This window comes from Squalius cephalus (genome assembly GCF_949319135.1).
Source record: "Squalius cephalus genome assembly, chromosome: 6".
In the NCBI taxonomy this organism is placed as follows: Eukaryota; Metazoa; Chordata; class Actinopteri; order Cypriniformes; family Leuciscidae; genus Squalius; species Squalius cephalus.
The window spans coordinates 35,303,305-35,326,924 of NC_137127.1; the positions used below are offsets into that span (position 1 = coordinate 35,303,305).

Sequence of the window (23,620 nt, forward strand, 5' to 3'; positions counted from 1 at the left end):
GTCCGGCCTAAGCGGGACGAAATCACTCTCTCTTCCTCCTTTCGCCGGTGCTCGTGACGTCCGCTCTGATATCCCTTGAGAACGGCGCAGTTGCGCGGCTCGAACAAAGGGAGAGAGAGCGGGAAGATGTCATTATGTGCTGTGACATCGTTTGTTTGCAGGCGTGCGTGTATAACAACAGGCTCGTTTACTGCAATATAGATATTTCTAGTCGCCTGAGCTAGGAGGGGACTGAGAAATGTGTGAGAAACGGAGGTGGCCGGAGAGTGACGCGCGCGACCGAGACGCGGGGTAGCTTTCTTATAACGTAAAGGAAGCCAGCCCGTGACCGTCTACTTCTGACATCCCTTGTGAGCGGCGCCTTGCGCGGCTCGAACAGAGGGGGAGAGGGCGTGCGTCATCCGGGGGGGGGGGTAGCTTCCTTGTAACGTAAAGGAAGCTATAGCCCGTGACCGTCCGTTCTGACATCCCTTGTGAGCGGCGCCGTTTGCGCGGCTTGACAGAGGGGAGTAACCAGCTGGTCTGCTTCACCCCCTGATGCGACGGCAGTGCGGGCAGAGGCCGGCCGCTGCGCGTCGGTGAAGGGCGGGGGAGAAGGAGAGAGCGAGGCTCGCGGGAGGGGCTCCGGCGAGCGCTCAGCTATAACCACCGGCTCGGAAGGCCTTTGAGAGCGGCGTTTTTTTCTTACGCGGCCCGGAAGAGGCAGCCGGAGAAGGTGGAGGATCGTGAAACATGGCGAGTCGAGCCCGCAGGGTCGACATCGGCAAGTCCTCACACTGTTCGCAGCCGCCCGTGAAGGGCGCGGGCTGCGTGGTCGAAACCCAGGCAGAGAGCGCAGATCACGTGGCGGTCTCCGTCGCTGAGCGCGGCTCTGCACGAGCCACAGGATGAGCGAGGCATTTGCAACAACGCCTCGCGCTCTTTTAGATGCAAAGTGTGTCGCGGGGCGAACACACAAACACATACAACACAGAGCAGTAAAAGGATATATTCGCCGGATAGCGAAGCAGGCAGGGAAAGCTGAAGGCGGCGAAGGCGGCCGGCGTCCTCAGGCTGAGATCCTCGGCGTGCTGGTCGCTTGTTTCGACGGCGGCTTCCTCAGAGAGCAGCGATGCGTAGAGCTTCGCTGAAAAGACAGAAATCAGAGAAGCAGCCTCCGAGCCCCGCTTTTATACGCTAAGCCACACCCCTTTTCGCGGGCTGTGACGCATTAAGCGCGCCAAGCGCGCTCATTGGTCGTGACGTCACGCCAAGGGCTCAGCGGTAGGCTGCTGCAGTTGCCGCAGGGCAGCCAATGGGCACGCTAGTAAGCCTGCCCTAGGTCTGCAGGCTGCCGCACTGCGTTGACAAGATTATAAAAATTAAGGATAATTTTTGGCTTCAGTATCTCGAGAAAGAAAGGCTTTCCCGTAGCGTAGTAACTACGCAATACGAGAGAACCTCTCGTAAGAGAACAAAGGAAAAACTTCTCAGTTTTAAGCATATTGTTGTCGTGTAAACGCACCCTTAGCTGATATTTTCTCTGCATTGCGTCTGTCATTTTGAAAAATAGTGCAATTACAGAGTACGTCACAAGTATACACAAATATAAACACAGATGTGTTGGTTTGCGTCAGGACAAAGTGAAAGTAAAAAAGACTTCAAACACTATCCCAGTGATTTCCAATCCTGGTCCTGGAGACCCACCTCTCTGCATATTTTGTCTCCCTTATTTAACACACCTTAATCAGATCTTCAGCTCATTAGGTGAGAGCTCCATGAACTAAACTAAGTGGGTGCTTCTGCTTCTAAAACTGAAGGCAGCGTCCTAGTAAGGAAGCATATCTCAGCTACCACGTCATCAATCACAGTCTCAATTTGAAGTGTCCTTTGAAGGCAGCTTTCATTTTGCGTCCTTCAATCAGCTCATTTTGAAGGATGAATCATCATGAATTTTTTTTTTTTTTTTTTATGCGTGACCATGGGGCGGGAAAATGTGTGACATAGCCATGTTCACTTTCAAGACTATCTCATTCTAGCGTTTAATGCTGAGAAAGACTCTAGATTACAAGCCTCTGAAGGACTGGACTAAGAAGCACACAGCCTCACTGGGATGCAACCTTCCATTTGAGAAGCACCTAGCGTGTCAGTTAAGAGAAACATACAACATGTGCAGAGTGGTGGGTCCCCAGGACCAGGATTGAAAATAGATGTTACACTAACTCGTCAGTTTGCCCATTTATGCTGCCTTGTGGTCCTGCTTTAAGCATGACAGATAGACTTTTCACATAGACAGAGTAATGAGCCAAGAGCATTGGAGGTGTTGCATCCTCACATCACTTTTCCAACAAAAAAATAAATCTCAACAGTCTACACAGTAAAATCCTCCTCAAAAACGTTACTAATTAATCCCATGGAGAACATTGTAGTGGTGTGATGCACAGAATTTTCATTTGTGAACAAAAGTTCCTATTGATATTATTTACAAACTGTGCCTCATGTAACCCTGGTACAAAACACAGTAAAACACAGTTTTTTTTTTTTAGAATAAGAGTAGTTGCCCTATTCATTAATGAATCATTCTTTTTGAGCTGAGGTGACCTCACCCCAGCTAACAGGGAACGTTCTCAGAACTTTGACTAACATTCTGGCAAGGTTCTGGCAAGGCTATAAACAAACATTCTTCCAGTATTGTTAATGGAATGTTTGTACAAAGTTATCTGGTCTTTAATAATGTTCTCAAAAGGTTAGCTTAAATGTTTTATTTATACATTGTTTGTAAAACTTTTTTTCTGGAATTAATTTTTTAGTTGGACGTTCATCTAAAGTTTTTTAAATGTTACTAATTGGTTGTTTGATCATTAACCTTAATCATTTGAAGTTGTCATTCATTCATTAAGGGGCTGTTTACACAACACATTTTTCAACTAAAAACGGAAAACTTTTATGCGTTTTGCCCATTTATTTACACAACAACAATGTTTTGTGGGCCTGAAAATGCAAACTTTTGAAAACAGATTTCAAAGTCCAAGTTTCTGAAAAATGATACTGTTACTGTCTCCGTGTAAACTATAAAAAATTTAATTTGTGAAAAAGTTGATCTCATGCGCATGCGTATTACGTGTTTAGTCAGCACATAGTTTATCTTTACAAAGTGACATCGCCAACTACAGGCCTGTACGGTGGCTCAGTAGTGCACAACACAACAAACATAAGTTCACAACACAACAAAATCAAGCCACAACACGACGAAATAAAGCCACAACACAAAGAAAATTCTCCCGACCTCTTAGAGCATGGTAAAGTTAGTTTTCCATGCCACTGTTCTATAGAGTCTTACAAAGATATCAATACCACAATTAGTTTTAACAGTATGTAACCATTGTATATCGACATGAAATGTCGTGCATTATAGCTGCATATTTATACTCGAGAATGCTCTGACGCGCAACCCCGGCAAAACGTCTGCCAATTCCACCAAGGGTGTTAAAACGTATAATTTGTATTAATTAAAATGACTTTTTTTACATTTAAAAACAGACATGTTCACATTCCAAAGCTTTATTGTATTGGTAAGACTGACTTACTACAGGTGACATTTTGCCAATACCTCCCTTCGTGTATTTACAGTAAACGATTATTTTCAGGAAAAAATTACTGTAATACACCAAAAGGGTTTTTTCATGTTCCAAAGGTTGTAGTATATTCCTAGGGACCAGACTGACTTAGTACAGATGAAATTGTGCCAATACCTGCCTTAATGTATGCACAGTAAACAATTATACTAATCCACCAAAAGGGTTTGTTCATGTTTCAAAGCTTAGTAGGTTTCTATTGGTAATTTTGCCAATACCTCCCATCATGTACAGTAAATAATTATTTTTTAGAAAAAAATATTGTAATTCACCTAAAGGTTTTTTTTCTATTTGATTACAATTCAGAGAGTAACGATTCGATTAAAAAAACGATAGTTGATGCACCACGATGCATCTTTTCCTCTAATTCGTTTATTAAAAATAATTACTATATTAATCATCACAATATAGTTATTTTTAATATTTTATTTTTGTTATTAAGAATAAGAACAAATATGCAAATAACAAACAGTACAACAAATACAATATAAGAAAGAAGCAAATTAAATGAACAGTGCTTTACATTTTTACACTTATTTACCAGAAGCATTCAATTAAGAAATAATACAGAAACTGAATAATCCAATGTAAAAATAATCACTGCATAGTGTATTAATTACAAATAAATTGATTATTATGAAAGCTACAAAAGTTATTTAGTCAAGAGCAGTGAGTGATTCCCTCTTTTCTGTTTGATTAATATTAATGGAAGAGAGCAGAAGGTTTATTATATTAAGACCTAATGCACAGATCTAATACAGCCTAATGTTACACATCAGATTCCAAGTAAGACATAACCAACAACGTTTACGTGAATATTCGCCAAGACAGATATTTTGAAATAATTATGTGTATCTGACTGCTCAAGCGCAATACGCCGCTAAAGAGAACTGAATTTGGGATAGCACGTCTGCAAGATTAATAGTTATTAATATATAATATGTTGCCTACTTTATTCACAATAAAACAGTACATTAATATGCATCTAATTACATTTTTAAAATATATATATTCTTTAGCTTTTATGCATTGATGCAGAATTGTTCACATCAGCATCGCGATGCATCGTAAAAACAAATATATTCCACAACTCAACTGAAAACTGATAAAAAAAACATTTTGTGCATAAAGATAACTATGGCGTAACGATCAGCATATGGTGGCATGTTTCATGCTGCAATGCATGCTGGGTGTTAGCATAGTCCAAAACTCATTCATGACTCAAAGCATGCATTGCCGCATGAATAAATTATGCAGCTACATTGTCTTACAATTTTCCGCTTTTCACTTTTATTGTCACCATTGTTGAGGTTTGTATGATGAGTGTTAATGTCTTAAGTGTGTCTCAATTTTTACACAAAAGATAGTAGCAGTTTTGAAAGCTCTTCATCTTTTCACAGTGTTACAGGGATCTTTCTATCACAACAGCTTTTTTTTTTTTTTTCATTAATTCCACAACTTCCCTATTGTTTGCTTTAAATCAGACTTCAAGAAAAAAACAGTGGCTTAAACCAATTTATCATAGTCATTTGACTGCCATAAAAGCAAACATCTTAACCTTATCTGCTTTTCATCAATCTCTTTCTTTAGCAAAACACAAAATTTATCTAAAAAAACTATTGCAATTGCTGAAAGAGACTTAAATTAACAAAAGTCAAGGACCAATCCCCATAATGAAAGTTATATTTTCAATAAATCATCAAAATTACCTAGCAAACACCTCTGTTAATTCTCAATAAGAACTTTTGCAAACATATGAAAGAAACAAAGGCAAACTGGTTTGCAGTAAGTGGATATGGTAATGCTTTTTGTTTTAAAATGTTATTTTATTTGCAGCTGACTGAAGTGATTCTGCTTGTTAACAGCAGGGGGGTCCAGTAGTGTTCATTTAACACTGAGGATTTTGCTGTGTATCAAGTTCCTACAATGTTCACCATGGGATTAATTAGTAACTTTTTTTTTTAAAGAGGATTTTACTGAATATTTCAGCAACACCATACTAAGCTTTAAATTATGTTCTATTAACATTTGGGAAACTGGACATTTTTATGTTTTTGGAATTTTTTTAAAAAGTGTTCAAATTGTAAGGATGTGGCACTTCTCATCCAGTGTGCTACCCTCTTTACCCTTTGTTTAGCTAATGTTTGAAGCTCCTGGTTGGAGGATTTAATTTATGAACCGCCAAATTAACTTGTGAGTTGATATATGTGTTCCTAGTACAGTTGATTTTCACCTGCATTTATTCATAAAGTCCCGTTTTGGCTATCTACAGAAGTGCATATATTGTGTGTGCATTCTCCATGTGTACACCAAAAATCAATAAATTAAACAAAAGAAAATTTCAAAAACCAACACAGATTTCTCTTATTAGACATTTCCTTGTTCATTTAACCTGTGGTTTGATTCGTGGTTTAGTTTTCTCGTGCTTAATACAAACTTATACAATAATTGGTTCTTCTTAAGTTCTTCTTTTTCTGTATAATCCTTCACAGAGTATCTCTTTCAAATAACAACATTTTTTTAAATAACAAACAAAAAATGCTTTGCATTATACCTAAAAGATGTTGCACACTCTTTACCTCATATGACTTCCACATACAGAGCTATTTGCTATCCATGACTAGCCCCTTCATTCAACTTCCAGAGAACAGCTTTCTCTATATCAGGAAACACCAGAATATATCATGGGAAGTGCTACAGGAACCAGGAGCAGGGTAAACGAAAGCAAAACATGCTAATCTTTCAAAGTAGCAGCAGGCGTCCAGAATGTGACTAGATGCTCCATTTAGCAACCTTTGTTGTGGCTAAATTTTGTCAGGAGTAACTCTGGTACCTTTACAAAGTTGGTCAACTCTGTATGATTAGGCTATGCACCATTTCTGTAGCATTGAGAAACATTTAGTTAAACCAAACGCTCAAAAATTTGAAACAAAACTGCACTACCTGTTTGAACCATGCAGCACAGACTATTTACCAGCTCAGCAGTTTAAACTAACTTAAAACTTTTTTTTTTTTTACTGTAGTTACCATGGTCTAACCTTTTAAAAGTATGGACTGTGGAAGAAGAGCAAACCCCAAGTAGAATTAAAATCAGTGTTTCAAATGTGCATTTCAGTGAGACAAAATATGTAATGTTATTGCTGACTTTAATTTGTGTCCTTTATTATTGGTCCCCTTATCCCACTGGTGCTAGCAAATAAAGTGCTGGTGCCACCATCTGTAAAACTTGTTTGCACCACTCTCATATGCTAGTCCTGCAGTAAATAAAGATTAGCATACATTATTATATTAGAATACAGGTAGCTTCACACACACAATCGATCAATCAATCAATCAGTAATAATAAGTTTAAATCAGTAATAAATTTTGTTCAAAACATAAAACAAACATCTGCCTTGATATTAAGATCTATAGCCAATATGTGAATCTGCCAATTACAGCTTAAAAACCCTCTCACAAAATTGTCTCATTATATAGATGGTTTTGTTTGTAACATCCTCAAAAGAGTCTGTTCTGTCTCTCTGAAACACACTTACACACAAGAAATACATGCTCACACCTGGAGACCAACAAAAGCTTGAGTTGGCCTCTGCGAAGAATGTTTTTAAACAGAGCTTACAACTACTAGACTGTCTGCAAAATGTTTATTTCTTTAATGCGGCAGGCTCCATACTCTATCTACCCCCCGCTTGCTGTGGTCACCCCACACACTAGAAAGAACAGCAGTCTGCCATATAACTTTAGTTTCAACACTTGGCTCACTCACTCATCAGTGCATCAGATGAACTTTTGCATGCTGGCCCAGAAACAGCTCCAGCCAAGCTGCCTAATAAACTGTGCTAACTGAAGCCCCAGAAGACTCTGAAAGACCATCTAGTGGTTGCTAGAAAAACAAAGTCATCTGAGGTTCTAATGATTTTTTTTTTTTGTAACCAATTGGACTATGAAAGAGTCTAAAGATTATGCTGGAAAGCAATCTGGCCTACAACAGCCTTACCTTGTGTTGAGCAATTCCACCGACCGGCTTCATGTTCTGTCCAGCCAGAACCATGGACTTACAATCCAAGCAGGAGCCAATTGTTAACTGCTTGCCATTGTCAATTACCAGGGTCTGGCTGACCCTTGGAGCATAGAGGAACACAGGCAAGCGGTCAACGCACACCGCTTTCAGCCCAAGATGTCTCTTCTTCTCTTTCCTACAGAAGAAGCAGATGAATGTGTTGCAGTTATACTGGCGTGCCCAGGGGCTGCTGGATGGGCCTGATCCTGAGCCCTGACTCTCATGTTGGGTCCACTGGCCCAGAAGGTCATGGTAGCACAGTGCACAGGCAGAAACAAGGCCTGTGGCATCAGCAGGGCGGGCACGGGGAGCGGGAGGGTGGACAGTTAGAAAAGGAAAAAAGGGTTCTCGCTCTCCACAACGCCCCGGAGGGTTAACATGAAGCTGATACTCTGTTCCTCCAGAGAGCTCCTCTCCACACAAGTAACAGATGGAGGTGTGGCTTGTGGTTGTTATGACAGTCTGAGAAAGGGTCGACAGAGGTCCTCTGGGGGGGGATACCAAGACTCCTCCCCTTCCCATGGCCAGGTGGTATCTCTCACGGAACATGCTGAGGGAAGTAATGAGCTCCTCACTTAGACAGAGACAGTACTCTGCCCAGACCCCCTCCAAGATGCTGTGACATGCGACACAGCAGTGTATCTGTCCATTACGCACACTCTGAGCATTTGGAGGGCATTGTAGCTGCTTTATGAATGGGAAATACATTGCACTGCGGGATTTACTTGCACCAGCATGGGTAAATGCCGTCCTGATCTCTCGACCACAGTCCTTCCCACATAGGTAGCAGGCCTCCCTGTGATTCTGTGGCATGGAGGGGAGTGGGTGGATTTTTGGTAATCCATCCACACATTCATTCATGGCAGGTGGAGAAAGAGGGGTTGCAGCACCAGCGTTGAGGGGCACTACATAGAGTCGCTGGAGAACAGGCACATCTGCTAGCTCGAACCCTCGCCACTGTTGCATCAGGGAAGAGTGGCAAGTGGTACAAACCAGAGTATATCCACCCAGGTTGAGTGGCACAGCACCAGGTGGAGGGGTGTGGAGCCACAGAAAAGGAAAGAATGGTTCGCTGGACGCTCTCTCCTGCTTCTGCACAAACACTCTGAAGCGGCCCCCTGCTGAAAGCTTGATTCCACAAATATAACAGACGCATTCGTCAGCAGAAAGACTGGAGTGACATTTAGCAGCTTGACTGCGCTCTATATCAAAGTCTCTCTCATCATCACTGGTGATGTTAATCTCGCAGCTGTCAGTCACGTCCAAATCACCGGTGGACGCATGTATCCACTGCTTATTACACGTAATGATGCCGTTATCCTGCAGGGGTGTGCGCACAGACTGACTGTCATACTGCTGGACAGCCATGGACACAGATGAGTGCGATATGTGATTGATCATTTTAGTCGCACGCCGATCTGATTTGGGTACGTCCTGAGCTGTGTAAACTCTGGTCGGATATCGCGCTGACTCAGGGCTGCTTTTAACACTCATTGCGCTCTTTCTACCGCCTTCTCTTGAGGCTTTATTAGACGCACGGAAACCTGTGGCATTACTGCTATTCATGCACGCTGACAGGTCCAAGTCCTGCTCGGACAAGTCATTATCAGAGAAGGAGGACATGTCCGACTCATTGGCGTCATAATTACTAACGCTCATTCTCCGCTCAAGATCGTAGGAAATGTTCCGTAAATCGCACTGGTATGGTCTCTTAAGCCAGTACATGCGCTTTTCTATGGGCGTCCTGTTGCGCTCGAATGAGTTCCACTGTTCGCGCAGGAAGCAGTGGCACACGGCGCACACCAGAGCGTCCCCATCCGGACCGATCTCCGGCGCGCCTGGAGCCGGGTCCTGGCCTTGCAGGAATGGGAAAAAAGCGCTATCCTTTTCTCGTTGGTATTTTACCTGTAAGCTCAGCTCTTTTCCCGGGGTCACTCCGCTCCCACAGATGAAGCAGTGGATGAAGAAAATTCCGTTGCGCTCGGGGATGCACACGCTGCCGGACAGAGCGCTCTCCTCCCCGTGCAAAGACGAAGCCATTCGCTGTAGCGCCTTGGAGGTCGGCGTGAGCTCCGGATCGTTCATAGTTTCATGCGCAAAAGTACTTCAGAATCACAAGCAGCGTGATTTTAAAGCCAGTTAGCATTCTTTGTGCGTTTTCTCACATATGTAGCGCCATTGATCCCGCGGGGGTAAAAACTCGTTCACTCCGTAAACTCACTCGCTTCGCCGATTTCTGATTTGTGTGTCAGTGTAACAATCCAGAAACGCACATTTGGACCGTCGTCTGGAGTCACATCCTTATGAGGCGGCGTAATCCGTGTGCTGTTAGAGAGTAGAAAATCTTAATAAAGTTGCCTGGCGAAGTTTCCTCACACCAGTTTGTGGCTGTGAGACGACTGAACTGAACACAGCGCCATCTCTCTCACTCACTCAGTGTCACACACACACACGCGTTTGTTTCACTAGCCTATAGTTACGACATCTCATAGACTTCCGTTGTTTTTATATTAGATTCATATTTTCGCCTAACACGAAAGTGTGCAAAACACTATATGATTTGGCCCATTAGACCAAAGTCTTTTTTAACTAGTGAAGTCTGGCACACTAGTTGGTGTTCAACAGGTTTAACTATATTAATGGGGACATTTTTTTAATAGTGATGATGACTGACATCTCATTGACTTTTATAGTTTTTTATATCATGTGAATGATACTGTTCTTCTCTAGCCTAACCACCCTACCCCTAAATATCACAGAAACCAGAATAAAGCACTATATTTAAATATAAACACGATCTGGCCACAGGTTTTACAATCACTTCTTGTGCAATCATGCATGTAAAACATTTCAAAAATGATTTTGGTCAAGCTCTGGTTATAAAATGTTAGCATTTATGAAACAAAATTTAACAAAATAGTGTTAAACAGTGTTAACATGTACATTCAAGTTTTTTTATACATATATATAACAGTTGAAATGTGTTGTCAAAGTCTGTGGAAAAAGACCCATTGTTGGTGACATAATCATCTGGATTCACTGCTCTCATTCAGAATCCAGTCTCTGCTTGTAAGGATGTAGTAGCCTACTCATTTAATATTATCAATAACAGTAATCGACAAAGCTTGCAGCATGAGATTCAGTGTTGTGACATCCATATTCTTATGGAATTGAAAAGCATGTTGTGCACAAACTGTTTTGCTCAAAATGTTTAAACAACTGTATAATTTAAACACACATAAACTTCAACAATCAGCATATGAACCTCAACAATTGTGACAATCAACAAAAAGCTTCATGTTGCACTGCATGTCGCCATAATACAAAACTCATCCATGCATTGCTACATTAAATCATTATACAGCTGATTTGTCGTATTATTTTATTTATGTGCATTTATTTTTGCAGTTGTTTTTGAGGTGACCTCTTAATAGCTTGTTTTGTGATGTTCAGAGATGATCTGTTAAATCTGAATAGTTTGCTGATTGTCACCATTGTTGAGACATACTGTAGGCTGATTGTTGATGCCTGTGTGGCAAATCCCAAATGGCACACTTCATATGCGCTTATGGCTTTGAGGATTTACGATGTCCCTGTGTGCAAAGCTGAAGTCCACGTTCATAGAGTGGCTTTTAGAAGGGTGCTCAACAAGAATATATCATTGTCACAACACTACTGTTCTTACACTGTCAAGTCAAAGAATCATGTCATGTCATTTTGCCAACATCGCTTGGCGGCGGTTGGCTGCATGGATGAGAAAGTAATGACCAGAGTCTTCTGTCTTGTATGGCCAGCTCCTGACAAACCGTAAAGTCACAGACTTGATGTATAATTACACAAAACACATTTGATCAGGCAACTTTATAATGATATCATCATAAGTAATCAACCTCACCTGATCTCATTTAATTTGTCTTCTTACAACACATAAATGTGTTCTTTAAACTGTTTTAAATGCCAGATGTAAAATTAACATGAAAAGTCAAGGATCAATTGTAACATGGGCTGATTCAGAAAGACAGAGAGTAGGATCTGAATGCAGTTCTAGAAGTTTATTAACAAAAGTGAATCCAGGCAAAGGCAAAAACAGAGTACATCCAAACACAGCGAAAAAGGGCAGGCAGAAACAGAACTGAAAACAATGCACACGGTACATCCACAAAGGACAACACCAGAGGCTAGTTAAACATTCTCAGAGTTTTAGAGTAAGTTTAAGTTAATTAATAAAATCTATTTATGAGATTATTTTTGAAAGCATCTTCACTTTACAGCATTTTTACACAAGTGCCTAAAACTTTTCACAGTAGATTTGCATGTAGGTTTCCTCAAGCGTCTTGGAGACGTTGCCACAGTTTTTCTGGATTTAGTTTGTATCATTTTTTTCTGTTTCTTCATGTAACCCCATAAGATATAACAGAAATTAAATCGGAAGATCAGACCACAAATGTGCAGTATAAGTTGTCTTTTTTTATACTGTTACAGCGAATGTTGAATGTTGACTTGATGGGCCCCATTGACTTTCATAGTATGACATTTTTTTACTGTGTAAGTCAATGAGGCCCATCAAATGTTTGGTTACCGACATTCTTCAAAATATCTTCTTTTGTGTTCAGCAGCAGAAAGAAATTCACACAGGTTTGGAACAACTTGAGGCCGAGACAATGATGACATAATTTTCATCTGAATTTTCAGCTTCAGAACCCTGTGAATAGAAAAGAGGGGGATGATAACCAAGGCAACACATAAACAGAAGAAGCCCAGTCAAAGACACACGCAAGGAGTTGTGAGAGTATTCAGCCTACATCAGCTACTGACTCCAGGTAGGGGTTAAGGGAAGACAAAACATTGGAGCATCTGCTCAAAATCCTGGTTTGCCTGCTGTGCCTGGCTATTGGATTGTGGAACCTCAACGACACACTGGCGGTGGCCCAATCTGCTGGCAGAATTCCTCTAAGAAATGTCTAAAACCACATCATCTGGAAGACCATAGCTCGCCTCAAGAACAAAGAGCAGACTTCCATTAGGGCTCGTCTGAGGTGAGGTATAATCAGGATGGGGGCAGAAGAAAAGGTAAACTAAACAGAGAAAATGCATGCAGATTAAATAAAAACAAATAAATACAAAATGTCTTCCCTTATTGATGTTGTGGAGTTACTATTGTCCAAGTTACCCCTTAAGGGGTAAAACTGAGGCCTTTGATCATATGGGTGATCATATCATAAGGTGTGTGTGCAATCAGGAAGGACCCACATTTGGCACACATTTTGAAAACAAAAAATGCCACCCACACAGCGAACTCATTGCTGTAATGAGGAACATTGTGACTAATGGAATAGTGAAGGAAATTAGTTATTCATGGTTTACGTGAAAGTAGACTGAGCCAGAGACTAGAACTGAAATCATTTCCATTGTATTTTGCTACTTCAATGAAAAATACTTGAAATTGCATAAGGGCTGTGTTATGGTGAAGTGAGGGGAAGATGAAGAGAGAGTTGAATCTGTTATCTTTTGCTGCAGTTGATACCGTATAAAACCGTATATATATTTAAATGACAGGACCAGGGTATGCATCTTTGAAAATATCCTTCTGCTGAATTTTGGTCAGTAGCTATAAAGGTAAAGGGTCATAGAAGTCTTTGTACTGGAGACTGAAATCCTTGTCCACTTTGAAATAATAATAATAAGGATTTTGTTTAGTTCTTCTTGCGCTGTTGTGCACATTGGGCAACAAATGCTCTCCAGTGGACAGGCGCAGGATATGTCCATCCAGTCCTGCATTCAGTGTCTGTTTCTTTCAGCTTTCTGTCTTGTTGCAGGATTTTGTTGCAGCTTCTCGTTCAAGGCTTGTGGTCACGTGTTGCAGACCAGGATCGGTTTCTGAAAGTAACGCAATGTCTTCTGCAAATTCAAGGTCTGTACGCTGGTATTTGTTCTTCCACAGGATACCAATGCGTGGGCATGTCATCGTTCTCATCATGACAATGTCCATGGCTAGCCGGAACAGAAATGGAGATAGGACGCAGTCTTCCTGCACACTGGTGACGATGTTAAAATCTATGAACCCGTTTTCTATCTTGATGCAGCAACTGGAATTTTAGGTACAGGTTCCGGAAGATACTGATGTTCTGCAGGGAATCTCCATAGGATCTCGTGATTTCCCTGAAAGAGTCCCTATGGAAGCTACTGAAGGCCTTCTAAAAGTCTGTAAAGATGATGACCAGTGGCGCCAAATGAAAATTTGGTCACTGCAAGATTGTCCCATTTGGAACCCAACTTGCACTTCTTGTAGCACTTTGTCCACTTTGCAGACGTTGCAGTAGGATGATGCTGCAGACCGGCTAAGACTGAGGGCATCATTATGCCTCGCCAATTTTTGCAATCAGCCAATTTATCACTCTCTTTGGTAGTTTAACAATCAAACCTTTTCTCCTGTCCCTGGGGACACATTGAGCTTGTCAGCGCTCATTGAACAGTTTAATTAGCATGGCCACTCGCTGTCGCTGCCTTGCATCAAAAGTTTGGCATCCAGCCCTTGAGTCTTGCTGCTCTTCAAGACTTGTATCACTTTCCTTACTTCATTGGCCAGGATGTTAATCAAATCTATGAACCTGTATTCTCCATTGCATACACAGCATGTTCATTAGATCAGTCTCTCCCAATTCTGTTCCTAGAAGTATACCAAGAGTACATATTTTGGATGTCACCCTAATTTGATCCATCCATTTCAGTTCTCAGGTATGTTTGAATAAAAAGAGTTTATCAACAGTACAAAAATATGTACTGTCAGTGTGCCTCTAGGAACAGAGTTGGGAAACACTGCATTAGATCACACTGCCCCACATGCATCTACATGCTCTGGAGACACAGTCCTTCTCTTCCTGTAAAGTAGCCCAGATAGGATGCCATGGTTCAAATAACCTCTTTATTTGAGGCAAAAAAGGCACAACCCTGAATAGGGAAAAGAGCACAGTACAGGGCAGGACTGGAACACAGCAGGTGGACAGGACAATGAACATTAAAAAATGAACACACAGGGTGCTTCTCAATACTCAAATTGATGCTTCCTCATTTCCTTGCTCCTCCGTCCTCCAGACTGTGAACCAGAAACCGATCAAAGTAAACCATCTTGAAGGACATCTCAATTCTCTAATTGCACCATTAGGAGACAAGGAACGAGGAGTGAGGAAGCTTCCAGAAGAGACTATGAGTGCTTCTCATTTCTTATTTGTGCATCCTCATGTCCTATCCTCGCTTCCTTTCCTCGCGTCTCAGCTCCACCCCCTGTAGGATGCAAGGGAAGGCTGCAAGGAAAGAAAATGAGGACAGAGGAGTCGAAGGAAAGCTTATTTGTATATTGGTATATTCTTGATCACTCGAGCGCCACTTTAAAGCGTCATCAGCTGCGCTCAAAGGATCTGCCCTTATGTTGTTAAAATGTTTTTTTAAGAAATTAATAAATAATAAAGATAAAGCAAGATGCCCTATTGATATATGTGTGTGACATATGGTTTATTTAAACTGCAAAGGTAAATCATAAATTCAAATTATTGTGACAGATGTGGAGGGGGAGAATTTATATGTGTGTCAGGTTTCTCGACAAGAAAGACTTGTCATACACCTGACCATACACCACATATAATACACCTGTGCATCCTCACACATAGTTCCTCTAGAAGCTTCCTCACTCCTCGTTCCTTTGCGGTGCAATTAGAGAATTGAGATGTCCTTCAAGATGGCTGAATTCAATTGGTTTCCATGTCACAGGCTGGAGGAGAGATGAACGAGGAAAGGAGGAAGCATCAATTTGAGTATTGAGTTCTGTGCAGAAGTGTTTTTTTGTCAAAACACTTAACACACATATAGATTATCCTCCCTTTTCACATCTGTCAAAATCATTCTAATTTATGTTTTACCTTTGCAGTTTAAACCATACATCTCACATATTTCAAAGGGGTATCTTGCTTTAGTGTTATTTATACAGACCCACCCGAAGGGCGAAGGGATGGTGAGAAGGGTAGGTGAATGATGGTGAGAAGAGACGGCAAAGAGATGGTAAAAGCAGGCAGATGGGCCCCTGGAGGCGTAGATGGTGGTGCTGAATGGAGTTGCCTGGGGGTCGAGACCCAGAGCACAGTATGGATGCCTATAGTGGAGTTGCAGGAGGGAGGAACCATGATGTTACGGTGGCCGACGACATCCGGGCGATGACTTGCTCGGGCGAGGCTGGTGGTTGCACGACCTAAGGCTTCACATCACAGCAAGGTGTTCCCGGGGAAGACGATGGGCTGCAGGCATCCAGCAGAGGCGGGGCTGAAGGACTGGCTGAGATTTGCGGTGAAGGTGACAGAGGTAAGCTTGCTCACACCCCTAGTCAAACTCACTCTGGGGCTCCGGCTCCGGAGCGATGGTCGGTACTGTCCCTTTCTCTTCGGGCTCTGGCTCACTCATCGCGGTGGGCAGTCGCTCTCCGTCTGTGCTGGGCTCTAGCGAAATCTCCGCTGTTGATGGGGGTAGTTGGTTGGGCTCTGGGTCTGTGTCCTGTATCAGGGAGAGACTCTCTAGACACCTGATGATGGCCTGGGAAGTCTACAGGGTGAGGTAGTTGGCCCCGATCCAGAACAATGGTTTGAGGGTCTCGTCATCATCATAGGGGAAGGTGACGGCAAGATGCCAGAATTGTTCTGTATACAATTTTTTTAAATCAACGCCCTTTTGGAAAATCAAAGGAACACAGAAACTAGAGAATACAAACTAAAATTATATCTATGATAACAACACTGACTGAACATAATTGTGACACTGCACTTGCCATTATTTTTAATCGAAGAAGACCAAGTGCCAAGCACCAATGGCAAGGAAAGCCCCTTATAATTGGGAGTGGCCATGTATGAGATGTTACTGGTTGTTTATCTTCTTTGAGGTCTTGATAAATTGTGGAAATTATTTGTTGTTTAGAATCCAGTTTTCCAATAATTCTTTTGTCTTTTATGATTGTAATAAAGAACTCTGTCTCGTCTTCTGTCCAAACATACCGCGCCATCATTAAAGAATGATCAACTTTTATGTAGGCCAGGTAACCTGTAGGCCAAATGTGAAAAAACTGTTTCCATTGCAGTTTTGCGAAATATTCCTTTTCGAATTGCCTGAAAAACTACCTCTTGTGAGCGTAAATCCTTTTTTATATATATATATATATATATATATATATGGGAGTTTTTGCGAAATTGACGTGTTTCCATTGAGCGTATTTTAAATTCGCATTTTCACTTTGCACAATTTGGAGGGTAATGGAAACGGACCTACTGTTCATTCCCGCCTTGGAAATTAGTATAAATTCATGATATTTTTAATAACAATCTCTTAATCCTTAACAGAGAAGTTGTTAGGGTTATGTTCTGTTTTCTGTGTTTTTTTTTTTTTTTTGCATATTTCCTTTATTCTAGTTTTCCCACTTGTCTGATTCCCATGTGTGTTGCCTTTTTTACTGATTTAATTACACCTGATCTGAGTTGCATTAATCATCCCTGTGTATTTATAGCCTTGATTTGGATTCATTCATGGTTAGTTCTCATCTATGTATGCTTGGTTGTTCTGCTCCTGTGGTTTCATGGGTGATATTCCTGAGTGTTTTGGTTCCTTTGAGTTTTGTAATAAAGAAGTACTGCTACATTTAAATCCAACCTTCTTATTTTTTTTTATTTTTTTTTTGCAACCCATTGTGACAGAAGTAAAAAAATACTTACATTTTCTCATAATACACATTGTTCAATGATTCTCAAACGAGTTGTTGGATGAATCAGTCTCTGTAAATCCCTTAAGGCTTTCCCAGAGCCTCCTCTGCTCTGATTGGCCAGATGGCCCAGCCTGTTGTGATAGGCCTGTCTGAAGCTACACACCCATTAACATAACTGAACGTCAGGTCTGTCCTGATGCTTCCTACAGCTCAACGATTGAACTGTAAAGACAGTAACGATGACGTTTTATCATATCTGGTTTACCATGTCCATGTTTACCATTTACCATATCAATCCGAGTGCAAACTAGTTATTTAACCCGAACCTCCATCGCAAGGACAACTTGAGCAGGACGTATGCATATGTTCGCCCAGCACTAACGTGAATGACTGATGTAACAAACATTTGTAAAACAATCTTGCTCCATCCTGTATCTTTACTCAAAGTAGTAAGAACAACTGACAATCTGCATTAAGTTTTAGGTAATAGTGCACAGCAGCTTAGCAGAAGTATTTCAGCAAGACAGTAATACGTCGGTTAGCCGGAAAAACTTTCACAATAAAACACAAAACTAAGTATTTTGAACACCTGGTAGAAAATATATAGCCCTGCATTAATAATTATTCATACTTACAGGTTGTGATTCTGAGGAGCAAGCTGGTCCAAATAAACTATACTGACCCATATTTCAAGAGCAAGCGTTTTGCGAATCCCGTGTTGAATTTGAGAAGCAGTCGTCAGTAAAATAATGTTTGAGAACTGGTGGTCACGTTGTTTACGGGCGGACAACGTACAATAGGCGGGCATTATGCAAATGTATCTTCTAATGACGTAGAACCGTAAAGCAGTAGGATTTGAATAAAAAAGGACTCGTATTGGTGGTTCAGAGTACATTTTTCTTTTGGGAGACAATATCTTTATTTATCGTGCAACTTCGACTTTACAACTTTGCAGAACGTTTACATTCACAAACAGCTATATTACACACTGCATGAAAGTGAATATTCGAAAAACCATAATGGGGCAACAAAGACAGTATACTGCCAAGACTATGCTATTTCCACCACCTTTCTGCATTGTCCTGAGTTCACCATGCACCCCTGGATATGTAAACAGAGCGCATAACTGCTGAGTGTAGGTGACAGGTATAACTCTTATAACTTCAGGTATAACTTCTTATTTTGAAGTGATGTGATGTATTCAGAAATTAGCAGTAGGCTATCATGTTTTCCGAATAGTCAAGTCAAGTCACCTTTATTTATATAGCGCTTTTTACAATACAGATTGTTTCAAAGCAGCTTTACGGAGATAACAGGAAAATAATGCTACAAAGTTTGTTTCCAGAAGAAAATAGCGTCACAGTCCAGCTTAAGTAAGCTCAGTGATGTTTCATTTTTGTTGTAAAAAAGTTATTAATTTAGTTAATTTATATATTTAGCCGCTCTGGTATGGAGGTAGATTTGTGTCTTTATTATTCAATCAAAAAAAAGGTTGCTTCAATCAAAAAATATATTTTCAATCAAAAAAACCCGTTTCAATCAAAGAAAAAAAGTGTTTGAATGCAAAAATATATTTGAGACTCAAAAAAATGCATTTGAACACTATTTTTTTTTGCTTGAAAATGTTTTTTTTGATAGAAGTGAAGGTTTTTTTGTTTGAAGCAACTTTTTTGATTGAAGTATTGTTGTTTTGTGTTTGGGCCATATTATGGGTAGGACATTTGTGTCTTTATAATTCAATCAAAAAAGAAGTTGCTTCAAACAAACAAAACATATTTTCAATAAAAAAATCACTTCAATCAAAAAATAAACCTTTTCAATCATAGAAAAAATGTTTTTGAATGCAAAAAAATATTTGAGATTCAAAAAATTGCACTTGAACACTTTTTTTTTGATTGAAAATGTTTTCTTTGATTGAAGTAATCTTTTTTGTGTTTGGACCATGTTATGGGTAGGACATTTGTGTCTTAATTATTCAATCCCAAAAAAGTTGCTTCAATCAAAAAAAAAACATTTTCAATCAAAAAAAAATAATTTCAATCAAAGAAAAAACTGTTTAAATGCAAAAAAAAAAAAAATCATTTGAAGTGTTTTTTTTTATTGAACTTTCTTTTTTTTTGAATGAAGTGAAAAAAGTTTTGAAGTCGTTTTTTTTTTAAATCATTTTGACACAAACGTACCGCAGTGGGGGCGGGTGCTTCCCCATTGGTCAGACATGCTTGAGTGACAAGTGTCTACACCAACGACGTCTTTCTGACAAGCAAGTCATGGTCGCCACTCGCCAGCGAGCCAGGAAGCAGTGGTGGAGTTGTTGGTAAGTAGATAAAACCGTATTAAAATGATTGGTGTCACGTTATTAGCCTACTCTGTTTGATATTTCGATTAAACATACAGCTTGCTAACTTAGCTCACGTTGACTAATTTGTGTGATGGTGTTAGATATCTGACGCCTCATATTGTCAGGCAGGCTAGCAGGGTGCGCTAACGGCTAATTGAATTGTTTATTTCACTTAAGTAACGTTACAGAGGCTTGCTATGTGCTAGTGCTATATTGTGTTATAATACGTAACGTCATTAGTGGTCAAACAACAGTCCACAGGCCAACTGTTGCCCACAGCGCTGCCTGTTTAGCAGCAACAGGTCATGCAGAGCCTGAGTCTATCTTCTCACACAGCCCACAGGATTACAGCTATTTGACCGTCCCGCTCTCTCTCTCGCTCACGGGTAGTGGTCTCCCCACCATCACAGTCAAATGCTCGCAGACACAGAGGCAGATGCTGTTATTTTGAGAGCGGGGCTTACATATGCCGTCCCGTACGGAAAATAATGTTGCATACCACCGCTGTGGGCAACAGTTGGCCTGTGGACTGTTGTTTGACCACTAATGACGTTACGTATTATAACACAATATAGCACTAGCACATAGCAAGCCTCTGTAACGTTACTTAAGTGAAATAAACAATTCAATTAGCCGTTAGCGCACCCTGCTAGCCTGCCTGACAATATGAGGCGTCAGATATCTAACACCATCACACAAATTAGTCAACGTGAGCTAAGTTAGCAAGCTGTATGTTTAATCGAAATATCAAACAGAGTAGGCTAATAACGTGACACCAATCATTTTAATACGGTTTTATCTACTTACCAACAACTCCACCACTGCTTCCTGGCTCGCTGGCGAGTGGCGACCATGACTTGCTTGTCAGAAAGACGTCGTTGGTGTAGACACTTGTCACTCAAGCATGTCTGACCAATGGGGAAGCACCCGCCCCCACTGCGGTACGTTTGTGTCAAAATGATTTAAAAAAAAAAACGACTTCAAAACTTTTTTCACTTCATTCAAAAAAAAAGAAAGTTCAATAAAAAAAAAACACTTCAAATGATTTTTTTTTTTTTTGCATTTAAACAGTTTTTTCTTTGATTGAAATTATTTTTTTTTGATTGAAAATGTTTTTTTTTTGATTGAAGCAACTTTTTTGGGATTGAATAATTAAGACACAAATGTCCTACCCATAACATGGTCCAAACACAAAAAAGATTACTTCAATCAAAGAAAACATTTTCAATCAAAAAAAAAGTGTTCAAGTGCAATTTTTTGAATCTCAAATATTTTTTTGCATTCAAAAACATTTTTTCTATGATTGAAAAGGTTTATTTTTTGATTGAAGTGATTTTTTTATTGAAAATATGTTTTGTTTGTTTGAAGCAACTTCTTTTTTGATTGAATTATAAAGACACAAATGTCCTACCCATAATATGGCCCAAACACAAAACAACAATACTTCAATCAAAAAAGTTGCTTCAAACAAAAAAACCTTCACTTCTATCAAAAAAAACATTTTCAAGCAAAAAAAAATAGTGTTCAAATGCATTTTTTTGAGTCTCAAATATATTTTTGCATTCAAACACTTTTTTTCTTTGATTGAAACGGGTTTTTTTGATTGAAAATATATTTTTTGATTGAAGCAACCTTTTTTTTGATTGAATAATAAAGACACAAATCTACCTCCATACTCTGGAGAAAACCGTGATGTCATCGTCCAGTTCAGTTCAGTTCTCTTATAATGGTGTCAGTGTTGGCAGATCAATAATATTGTTGAATATTAAATTAAAAGCCAAAAGCCAAAGGTGACAAAGGCGAAAAAATGCGAAAAAGGCGACAGTGGCAAGGAACCAAAACACCATCAGGTGAAAGAATGGAGAAAAAAACCTTGGGAGAACCCAGGCTCAGTTCTCCTCTGGCCAATGAATGAACAAAGTATGATTATGATTCAGGCAGCATTATAGGTCAGAAGTCAGATTGGATTGGAACATTCAGAATATTATCCAGTTTCAGTGTCAGATCAGTGCTGATGGCTGTCATGTCGATGAGGCCTTACAGAGTCTAGTTGACACAATCTCTGCTGACACTTCAGGGATGCGTTGTGGTCGTGTCTAGGCGCAGGTCCTCCATCTGAACTGGATACGGCCCTGATCCGGCTGACTACATCACACATTAAAATACACACAATAAATGTGTACACAAAAGAATACACACAATAAAATTAATACATTACCCTTAATTTAATTGAAGAAAGTTTTTACACATAATTTAATTAAGGCTATTTCTTTTAAATTAAATCAGTTTAGTTTAGTTTAGATTAGATTATTGAATTAAATTAAAATTAATTTACTGTAGTATGTTTTACATTTGTTTTTAAATTAATTTACTGAAGTTTAATTAATTCAAAGACTGGTATCAGTCACTGAGTGAAGCAACTAGACTCTGGCGACCAGGCACAATGTACAGTAGGCGGCGGTAATGCTCTAAAGCAGTGAGCGGCCATTAAACATCAAGAAGAAGAACTTGAGCATTAGCAAGAGCAGAGAAAGAGATGACTTGATTAACCTATACAAAATGAAGTTGCTGGATCGCCGCTTTTAAACACAAAACGTATATATATTTGGCATCTTAATACATGTACGAGTGAACATATTGTCATGTACTGGTTTCGAAATGTGACGCGATATAATTCCATGTTATTGGGAGGCAGGTAAGATTAACTTTAGGTAAATAGAGTGTAACTTAACTGACATTTCATTCATTTCATTTTTAAATATTCATAGTTGCTGCAAGTCACGGTTTAAATTTTATGCGCTTAGTATCAGATTTCTGCCAACATTATGAGGTGTTTGAAGATGTGCGAATTGTTCCGTTGATGTTGTTGTTATTTTTGTCTTGTCTTTTTTTTTCTATCGCTTTAGTAGGTTGTGATTGTTGATGATAGTTAGCATTGTTTGTTTAGATATTAATTTATGATGTTCATCCCCTGACTGAACACAAAAAGCTTCAATTAGATGACATAGATATATAATGCACCTGTATAACGCTCTCTAGGATTATAATACTAATTTTATATAACTTCATAAACGTGATTAATTTATTTGTTTATTTGCATATAAACATGTCATTAATATTAGGCTATATATATATATATCTATATATATATATATTTATGCATATTTTATTTTAATACAGGGCAGTGGAACTCCAGGACTGGATTTGAAGAACCCTCCAGTAGGATGACTGTAAAATGAGTATTGTGTAGAATTTGCTTTCATTTATTTAAAACCTGTCCTAGGCCATAGGTTGTGTAAACAATGCTGAAGTGGTTTTCGGCAGATGAGTCCGGCTCTGCTCATGGAGTGAGTATTAAACATGCTTTTGATAAAATATCTTATAATGCAGATTATTTTTCTTGTCTCTTGTCTGCGAGTGTTTAATGTGGGAATGTCTAGGAGTGAACTGCATCTTTTATTCAGTAATAATTCTTAATGTGTCATGTCAACGTATTTATTTATTTGGCGAGATGCCGTGTGATAATCTAGTCATCCGGTTATTATCACACAAAAAAACCCTTCAGGGTAACACAAGACCCCAAACACACACCTTCCACGGTGGGATCCTGATCACCCTGGGTGATTTATGATAATAACCTTCTGACTGTATATTATCCATTACATGTATGTTCATGGTCATTAATAGATCCTTTGCTTGTCTCAGGCTCCTGGCTCCCCGTCGGTGGACACAGGCACCGATATAAGATTTTCTGAGATCACTGAGCAGCTGACGCAAATGCAGGAACTTGTGGCTCATCTAAAAGAGTTGATCAGGGAGAAGGATGCAGCACTCGGCAATAAAGATGAACAAGTCAAGGTAACACTTCAATTCTG

General features: G+C 39.9%; 2 protein-coding genes across 8 annotated transcripts in view; one reads left to right on the forward strand and one right to left on the reverse strand.

Moving 5' to 3' along the window:
* gse1b (Gse1 coiled-coil protein b) overlaps positions 1–10,107 on the reverse strand; it is a 486,478-nt gene extending 476,371 nt beyond the window's left edge. For all 3 annotated transcript variants that reach the window (XM_079874204.1, XM_079874205.1, XM_079874203.1), the window contains exon 1: positions 7,612–10,107. In XM_079874204.1, coding sequence (XP_079730330.1) covers positions 7,612–9,759 — 2,148 coding nt within the window. In that variant the 5' untranslated portion in view covers positions 9,760–10,107. The remainder of the gene's footprint in view (positions 1–7,611) is intronic.
* A 12,113-nt stretch (positions 10,108–22,220) lies between these two features.
* The window catches only part of LOC307160258 (uncharacterized protein), a 37,970-nt gene continuing 36,570 nt past the window's right edge, over positions 22,221–23,620 (forward strand). For 4 of the 5 annotated variants that reach the window (XM_079874207.1, XM_079874206.1, XM_079874208.1 and 1 more), the window contains exons 1-3: positions 22,224–22,440; positions 22,926–23,092; positions 23,451–23,603. In XM_079874207.1, coding sequence (XP_079730333.1) covers positions 23,048–23,092; positions 23,451–23,603 — 198 coding nt within the window. In that variant the 5' untranslated portion in view covers positions 22,224–22,440; positions 22,926–23,047. Of the gene's footprint in view, positions 22,441–22,925; positions 23,093–23,450; positions 23,604–23,620 lie in introns of all 5 variants that reach the window. The other variant, XM_079874209.1, reaches the window with a different exon arrangement.